This window comes from Phalaenopsis equestris, unplaced genomic scaffold (assembly GCF_001263595.1).
Source record: "Phalaenopsis equestris unplaced genomic scaffold, ASM126359v1 Scaffold000326, whole genome shotgun sequence".
Taxonomy (NCBI): Eukaryota; Viridiplantae; Streptophyta; class Magnoliopsida; order Asparagales; family Orchidaceae; genus Phalaenopsis; species Phalaenopsis equestris.
In genome coordinates this window covers 12,994-22,851 of record NW_018164768.1, presented here as the reverse complement: position 1 = coordinate 22,851, position 9,858 = coordinate 12,994, and the positions used below count along the sequence as shown (strand labels likewise).

At 34.9% G+C, this 9,858-nt stretch overlaps 1 protein-coding gene across 1 annotated transcript in view; it reads right to left on the bottom strand.

The window, feature by feature from the left end:
• Positions 1 to 7,411, bottom strand: part of LOC110025714 (lysophospholipid acyltransferase 1-like) — a 16,905-nt gene extending 9,494 nt beyond the window's left edge. The window contains exons 1-4 of the mRNA XM_020726339.1: positions 7,008 to 7,411; positions 5,829 to 5,884; positions 3,720 to 3,940; positions 3,218 to 3,626 (exon numbers count right to left, since the gene is read on the bottom strand). Coding sequence (XP_020581998.1) covers positions 3,218 to 3,626; positions 3,720 to 3,940; positions 5,829 to 5,884; positions 7,008 to 7,309 — 988 coding nt within the window. The 5' untranslated portion in view covers positions 7,310 to 7,411. The remainder of the gene's footprint in view (positions 1 to 3,217; positions 3,627 to 3,719; positions 3,941 to 5,828; positions 5,885 to 7,007) is intronic.
• Positions 7,412 to 9,858: the final 2,447 nt, after the last annotated feature.

Below are 9,858 nucleotides of genomic sequence, written 5' to 3'. Positions count from 1 at the left end.
TGACTTCTTTAGGTGGACAGATCGGTTAGAGAATTTAATCGCTGATAGGGATCAAGCATGGAGAGTTCGTTGGAGAAGGAATTATTTTGTGAGATTAACCAACTACATTTTAAAATTAATATTATGATATTGAGTGACTTCTTTAGGTGGACAGATCGGTTAGAGAATTATTTTGTGAGATTAATCAACTGCATTTTAAAATTAATATTATGATATTAGCAGTTTTTATTTTGTAACATTTAAACAAGATATTTGTTTTCAAGTCTGAAATGTGTTAGTAGAATTAGTTTTGTTATAAACAACACTATACCACAAGGGCAGAAATAGCTGCGCTTTGCTGTAAAATTGCAAAAAACAAACAAACAACTAGCTTTTCTGCAACAACTTTTTGACACCTGTCGCGTTGCAATTTTTTAATAAGTTACAGCTTCCCCAAACAGACCCTTAGCCTCTTTTACCTTCTTAAAGGTATCTAGGACCAAGAATGGTTATTGCAGTAATTTTTCGTCAACATAAATCAAAGATCTTCCAAACCTGACAGTCTTATACCAAGAATGATGTTGGAGCTCTCGCACGTCTAACCTCCTGCCTCCAATGATTGTGAGATAAAATCTCATCCCGCTAACGGCTACCCGCTATAGTCTTGATGGCGGGATTTTGGTGGACGGAACGCCACCCAATTGCAGAATTTTGTAATCCCGTAGAAACCAAATCTCTCTTCCTATTCACAACTTCAGCTGAGATTTTTTCCATTTCTGACTTATTTTCAATTTTTTTTATTTCTAAATAGGGTTATCTTTAAGGAGACTTTGTGTTGTTTTTTTTTTATTTTTGAAATTTTTTTTGCTATTTTTGTATGTTTAGAGACATTGCTCACTATTTTAAGCCATTCAGAGTGATCTACCATCTTCATTTTGCAAGTTGTTTACCTGCATCTTGCTTAGAAATAGGTAGCGGATCCTCCTCGCAGTCCATATCTCGTCGTTTCACCGTCGACCCGTTGTCTTCAGCCGGACAGCAGTCGAACAGCTCTGAATCTGCTGTCCAATAACAGAATTTGCCTCATTCCCCCTTCCAAATGTTGTCAATAACCTATATTTTCACTTCCGCACTATTCCACAACCACTGCCTTCCTAAATCCCATTTGTAAACATCTTCTAGGAGCCTTAGAAATGTGTCAAAAAACTTGATCCATCATCACCAAGTCACCAACAATACATCAAAACAAGATTCATCCAACACTACAAGCAAGCAGGCGCAAATTGAGTTTGTTAATCTGGATTCATATTTTCAGAGTAAAAAACTATAAAATTTAATTAATGGTGGGAACATGCAACAATACAACCAGGAAGAAAATGGTTCCTTGCATCCCCTCTCTCAAACTCTGACTCCACAATCTCTCTAAAGTAGAAGTTATCTCCTTTGTAAGCCTAACTTAAATTTACCTCAAAACTCACTAATTGGATCGCCTAATAGTTTATTTCATCCATTTATATAAATAAAGAAATGATTGGTTGCAGTTAAGAAGCAAGAATTTTTTTTTACTTTAACTATTTTTTATTAGTTAAAAATTCCATTTCTTTTATTTATTGCCTTTGTATCCCAATAAAAATACGGAAAAGATTAATTACAATAACCATGATTCTAAATGAGCAATATCTGAGGTGGCAGCGCCAAGTTTAGCGTTGACTTCATGTATTATTGGTGACAAGTTGGTATAATAATTGCTTGGCGACAATCTTATCGGGCATAGAGTCTCTTAGCTTTCAAGTATTTCTTCCCAATACCTTTTTGAGTTCATCTCAGTCTTCACTTCTCATGATAGTATGCCAATCAGTTCGATCTCCTTTTGGCATCATTATAATTCTCTTGCGAGTTTCCTTCTCATCTTCACAGCCCATTCGGCTTGATCTCCACACAGCATTCTAAGTTTATATTTTCCTAATCAACCGGTAGGCTAGAAAGATAATTAAAGTTCATTAGAAGACCTTCGTCTCATGAACTCTGCACTATAAAACCTCAACTTGACTTCTTCCCTCTTGGTTGAATAGAAAACTACATGATCCTCTTTCTAGAAGAGACCCACAATGAAAAACAAAAATTAGGCACTCATCAGCTGAATTATAATGTCCAAACCATGTGCTTTTAAATTAGGCTCATTTGCATGCTTTCCTCATCGTTAGCTCCCTCAAGATTTTAACCTCTCATTGCTTAATAACAACCTTCTACAATATAGAAAACCTATTTTCATAATCAAAGTTCAAAGGTGGAGCTGCTACTCGATTGACATAATTCACCTGAGCCAACGTATGAAATGTTATTTTCGGATGAAGATTTTCAATATATTGAACCATCAAAAATCATATCTTTAAAGAAACAACCAACTATAAATTTGTAAAAGGAGCATGATTCAAATAATTAGTATATGCTAATTGATAATGATGACAGTGCAAAGCCTAGCAGCCCACAGTTTAAAAACATCTTAACAATAATTAATGATCATCCTAGAGAAATAAATAGTTAAACTTCTCGTGAGAGAAAGGATGCAAGGTACTATAACGTACAAAAAATTAACACGATATTCATTGAATGCTACAAACACAGCATAATTGTATTCATGCAAGACAACATGGACGAGAAAAAAGGATTTCTATGTGCAGCCTCATGTAAACTTACTTACTCAAACCAAGTTTAGATTAAGGAATATACATAAAAAAAAGTATATATAAAAACTCCTTTTCCCTGCTTAGCAACAAAAGTGAGATATCCCGTAATTGGCAAGTAACCTTGACGACTCACTAATCTTTCCAACAAATTATTTTCATAAAACAAGGCTTCTGCAGGGAAGTTTTTCTGATTGCCTCTGAGCAAAGCCTTGCCTTTGCTCTTAATAGTGCCCAACCACAATCTTTCGGCCCCTACCACTCATTATCTCTATCATCTATATATGTGAAAATTGTATGTATCCTTTTTTTAAACACTAGAAGCCACATACCTATCTGTCCCTCAGACCCCACTACAGAATTTAGGAGGGTTCTAATAGATCGAAAAACAGAGGAAGTAGCGGGAAAATGAACTCAAACAAATTCCTTTGAGGTTTCAATTTCAAACACCATTTTTTTTTACTTTTACTCGACCAAATTCAGTGCAGCACTTCAAGGCTCAGTTATGATTCCCCTTCTAATAAAAGAGAAGATGTAATGTTACGTAAACTCACAGTGACGTAACCAGGTGCTGACTTGTATGTTCCACACCAAGGGCAACTGAACAGCACTAGTCGCTAATTCAACTCCAAGAATATCAACATTTTTAGCACGCTGCCAGAGTGATCTGGGAGGAGAAGAATCTGACCAACCAGAAAATCCCAGTCCAGATATGATTATTGAAGCTTCCGAGATTGACCAAATAAAATAGTACTTCCAACGAGCAGTAAAGCCTGACATATATTGGTAAAACAACCTTTTCCAGAAACCCCACTGGTAGTATGTAGGTTCATTGAATCGGGCAAGAGGGAAATGCGGAACAAGGTACAAGTAGATGCCCATGCACAAAGCAGCCTGGACTATAGCACGGAACATTGCTCTGTAAGGTGATGGTGATGATTTACCATTTGAACTTGACCATATCTGAACATAAGAAAGTGGTTAAATAGCCTGGCCTCCGAAAGTAGACATAAAGTAGCTGCTGTAAGTATAAGAAAGAGCACATAATGAACTTACCCCTTCACCCTCTGTCCATTCGAGGTATTCCTTCATTTCATATACGGGCCCTGCAAAATGACTTCCACAACAGAGACAGTAACCAATATATTCAATTATAGTGGGTCGATGAATTAGTCGATTTTTCTTTTGAGACTCCCTTAAACCCTCTTCTTTCAGTAGCCCATCGCTGTAGTTAATAGCACATGAAATGACTTTTAATATCAGCACCATTAATGCTCCTGTACTTTGCAAAACATTCCTAGAGTGAGTAAATAAGATAATACATTGATTAACAGGAAAACCAACAAATTGACCCTTAAGAGAACAAAATTTAAATTAGAGATTGACAGAATAAAATAAAAATATTAAATGATGCAGGATATCTTAAATCCATGTTTTATAATACAAAAATGAAATGTAATTAAATGAGAAGTAATACAATGCTTATTTCTCTAGATTTTAAAGAACAAACATGAAAATCATGCAAGCAAGCAAACTATGTCATACAAACAATGAAGTATTACCAACAATGAAGAAAACAAGAAAACAAAATTCATTTCTGAACGAAAAAATTTTAATTCTTCAATAAAATTTTAAAGGAAAGAAAATCACAGTATTTAAGACAATATACACATATCTTGTAATATTTGTTCTTCTTTTCATAGATTTCAGGGAGAAATGCATTCCTTCCTAGAACAGGTTACCATCTCCCAAGGACACGGTATGGTCTGTTTGCTCGATCAAAATTGCACGAGACCTTCGGCTGTCTCAGTTTGGAATGATTTATGCCCAATAAATATAATTTTTTTCAAAATAAATCATAAAAATCAATTTAGTATGTTTTATTAGGACATTACACCATGTAATATTGCCCATACATGGTGCAAATAGCACATACTATTTTTGTGAACTGCACCGTACCATGCACGATGGCAGTGGCATTTAACAGCATTAACATATATGATTACATCAGTTGAAAGCCTATGTGGTGCATGTGTATTATGTAGGCTTTAAGCTTAAGTGTATGAAATTAGTTTCCGAGCATGGTGTGAATCTCCTATAATGTCTATATTGGACATTATTTCAGACATAAAGGACACATCTCAAACATGTATCTAACACACTGAAAATTATTTTCTTTATCATTTTTTTCCTTCAAAAGAGTAAGACACAATTGAAGCATACCTGGACACAACCAAGGCACACTATAATGATGAAATATGTTCTTTTAACGAGTCAATTTCACAAAATATGTTTATCTATCAATAATGAAGATGGTTCAATTGAAGAGAATGTTTGTGTTAATGGAGATCATATATAAATTACGTGGGGCAATTATTAATATATTACTATTTCCATTTGTTTGTGTTAATGGAGATCATATATAAATTACGTGTGTTGGGGCAATTATTAATATATTACTATTTCCATTTTTTTTTGGTCATTTTAAAGGCTAACACAATTTTTTTTGACATTTTATGTGGATAATATGGCATTTACAAAATAATGGATATTGATTATTATTAATGTTGGTGTGCTATTGAGAGTTAAGTACACTTAATAAAATATTGAATTTCAATTATAAACTATTATTTTTTCTTGGTCCCTATGCTTTTTATGTGAAAAGTATAAAATAATACTTCATTGTATGATATTTTTCTACTAGAAGGTATTGGCATTAGGAGTAACGCCTTTTCTATTAACAATTTCTAAAAGAAACAATTGTGTCCATGGCATATCATATAGCAATTTTTATAGCTATGTTGTGTCCTCAAAAATATGGTGTATTATATTGTATCTCAAGATCATGTTTGCGCTTCATAGCCTATAATAATAAGCATTGTCATAAGAATACAAAATAACTTGATCTCGCAACTTATTTATGTCATATATCATTACTATGCCAAATGACTTGTATGATTAAAAGCCTATTTCAAGAGAAGCTTGCATTTCATGTAGAGGCAAATGAAAATTAAAAATAGGCATTAGGCAATCCTATTAATGGCATTGTAAAATATATTAACAGAGATACATTTATGTGAATTACTAAGGCTTAGCAATTTCAAGGTAATTTACAAGTTTCATTTATGTAAATTGCTAAAATTTAGTAAAGTCAAGGTAATTTACCAGTTGCATCAATGCCACCTTCCTTCCATGCATCCCCACTCATGTAGTACACATGGCTACATGAGAGATACGGTAAATTTATTAATATATATAAAAAAAAAAAAAAAAACACTACTCATTTTAAGTATAATCATCTCCAAAGAATATCAAGTGCTGAGAATTTCAAAACATGAAATGCAAGATTGATATTATTGGACAAAAAACTAAGTCCATATCAGAAGGCAACTGCCTCATACTGATTACTAGTTGTTCTCATAGAAAAAAGATAAAACAATAGAATTTATCACGATGTAGAAATTCACATAGATTTTTCAAGAGTTTGTCATTCATTGTTACAAGAAAAAAACTATATAATGATTATTATATGATAAATGCAACCTCTTGCACTAAAGCAGACAAGAAACTATCCTCTTACTTACATCTCCTAGACATCCATCAATTTACTATTCCAACAAAAATAATCATTATATTCAAAACACATGCAAGTGATTCCTAGAGAAAATACTTGCCACATTGCACTATTTGAACATGAATTCAAATGCATTAAATAGTTGCCACATGCCACACGCCGCAATTTTAATTTTTAAAATTATAACTATTTTATTTAATGTTGAGTATAAGATCATCTTTGCCATGATTTTAAAATTTTAACATTACTTATGAGAGAATATTGATCTTCAAATTTGCAAATATTTTATTTAAGAACATTAATACATCCTGTGAAATTCCTCACCGAATTAGTAGCCACAAAGGAAGAATATATTGCTTTGTCTTTATATTAGTATTATTAATTTAAGTGTTGCACTGTATCCCCTACAAGAAAACTATAATTCATAGGATACAACATAACGTCTTTCTCTAAACTAAGTTTCCACTTAAGAATATGAAAAATACATAACAAAATCTAACAAACATATTAGATAATACAATGCTGAATTATTCAGAGAATCACTCTAGAGAAACAAAAAATTTCCAGCATAAGAAACAGAAGATCTACAGAAGGCCAACTCGCCTGTTTCTTAAGGGAATAGCAAAATATAAAATAGGGACGCCCCAAATAAAAGTTAACGGAAGAGATAGAAAAACTTACATAAATATCCAGATAAGAAAGATATCGATGCTATGATTGTGCAAAATTTCGGGAGGGTAGAGCAAAGGTGAGAGAATTTATATAAGTACCATGCAATGAGGTAAGCAAATCCGGCAAAAAAAGTGAACATGCCAGCATAGCGTCGGAGAAGGAGCATAGAAGTGTAGCCGAAAGTCATTGGAAAGATGAAGAGAAGAATGGAAGCAGCGCCGAAGGAAAGATAGGAGAGAAAAGCCCCGGAGGCGGCGGCGTACAGGTGCTTCGCAGCTGGGCCCGGCATGAACCGCCATACGAAGCTCACCGGGATTGTTGCCACGAAGCACAACAAGAAGCGGAGCACCGGCACCGATACGCCGATTGCCGTCGCCATGGACTCTATCTCAAGCCCCATTATGATCGCGACAATGAAAATGGAATCCTACCTTTGAGAGCGGAAAAGTGACCTAAAGTAGATGAGAAGGCCCTGTGACTGGACGGAAGTCCCAAAGTCTGAGTTGACCGAAAACTCTGCCAATAAAAATTGATATATCGAAAATTCTGCCAACAAAATGCAGAGCGCAATCCATAGTGAGAACTAATGTTACAGTCGGTTAGTTTTATGGGAATGTAATTGTGTAAAAAGAATAATAAAATACTTAAAATGCATATATTTTGATTGTTTGGTCTTAAGGAGTGCATTATACGTTTTTTAAAATAAATTCACCATAAAATTTCAACTTCTTTTGAATTCACAATCTATTTTAGTTTCAATATATTTATAATTCATCCAATTTAGATAAATTTTAAATATATTGCTTTGTATAAAGTGACACTACTATCGTTCGCCGCTACCACTGACTATCGCCTCCCATTGGCTATTGTCCGTCGTCCAATGCCACAACCACCTCCAATCTCCTAGTACCTCCGGTCACCGACTTGTTGGAATGAAAAAGCTTTTAGGAAATGACAAAGGCTAAAAACACAACTTATGGAAGAAGCTTCACTCTTATTTATCACCTTTACTTTGCTTGATACAAACTCAAAAACTTCACCCCTATTTATACTATTGGCACCTCCTAAATTAATGGTTAGCATTGTGCCACCATAATTACAATCCAATGGTTACAAATAATTCCACACCTACCACACAATCACACCTACTACTCAATAATTTCATACCTACCACATATTCTAGAATAAGCCTATAGAAATTAAGATTTATTTAAACAACTAATAACAAGTTTATATTTCAACACCCCCTCTTAAACTTGATTTTGTGACTCCAAGCAAACTTCTCATTTTAATAAAGTCTTCACTCTTTAGTGGCTTGGTAAAAATATCTGCAACTTGATCTTGAGACTTCACGTATTGCACTTGTATCTCCCTTCTTTCGATGCATTCTCTGATGTAGTGATAACACATATCAATATATCGTGGAAAACGGGATTCTTTGCTAGCGCGATTGCAGACTTGTTATCAATACAAATCTTAATCGCCTCTTCTTGTGGTAAACTTACCTCCTTTAATAGGTTTCAAAGTCAAATTGCATGACAAACACATGAGGTTGCAGCCACGTACTCTGCTTCGCCAGTAGAAAGAGTGACAATTGGTTGTTTCTTTGACATCCAAGTGAAAGCTGTGTCTCCTATGAAGAACACGAACCCTGTAGTGCTCTTTCTATCATCCATGTCTCCAGCCCAATCACTGTCGCTATATCCTACAAGCTTGAAATTGTTGGATGATGAGTAAAATAAGCCAAAATCAATTGTACCTTTGATATAGCGCATAATCCTTTTAGCAGTCTTCAAGTGGGTAATAGTCAGAGTCTCCATGTAACGACTGACAAGTCCAACAGCATAAATAATATCAGGTCTTGTGCATTTTAAGTAGCACAAACTTCCAACCAAACTCTTGAAAAACGTTGAATCAATTCTTTTTCCCACATCAAACTGTGATAGCTTGACTCCACATTCTACAGGAGTTTTTATAGGTTGACTATTCTCCATCTTGAATTTCTTCAATATCCCCCTTGCATAACCTTCTTGTGAGATGAAGATCCCATCTTCCATTTGCTTGACTTCAATGCCAAGGTAGAATGCCATGAGCCCAATATCTGTCATTTCGAACTCCTTTGTCATCGCTTCTTTGAACTTTTCAAACATGCTTGGATTGTTTCCTGTGAAGATCAAATCATCGACATATAAACAAACAATCAAGACATTTTCATCCTCATTCTTGATGTAAAGAGCATGCTCATAAGGACACTTCATGAAGCCTTTCTCTTGCAGATACTTGTCGATTCGGCTATTCCATGCTCTTGGTGCTTGCTTTAGCCCGTATAGAGCCTTTTTTAGCTTTAGAACCTTGTCTTCTTGCCCTTTGATTTCATATCCTGGTGGCTGCTTAATGTAGACTTTTTCTTCAAGTATTCCATTCAAGAAGGCAGATTTTACATCCATCTCATCTGATGTATTCTCCACTGTCTTTGAGCTGTCAAAGAGATGATTAGTCTAATAGTTTCTAATCGTGCAACAGGGGCAAATACCTAATCATAGTCGATGCCTGCTCTTTGATTGTAGCCTTTTGCCACCAATCTTGCCTTGTTTCTTTCAACTTCTCCTTTGGAATTCTTCTTCGCTTTGTACACCCACTTCACATCAATTGCCTTATGCCCTTTAGGAAGTGAAGCCAGCTCCCATGTGTCGTTCTTCTCGATCGCCTTAATTTCTTCATACATTCCATCTTTCCACTTCTTGCTTTGTATGGCTTCTTAGAAGTCCATGGGTTCACAGTCGGCAAAGAGACAAAAAAAGAGTAAGATTATCTTGATTCATAGTTACGTCATAAAGATCTTCTAATCTCCTGAAGCGTGGTACTCTTTCACTTGAATTTTCTTGTGAAGTTGATGACGATGAGTTGCTTTGATTACTTGTTGTTTGTGGAGTAGTAGGCTCTTCTCTT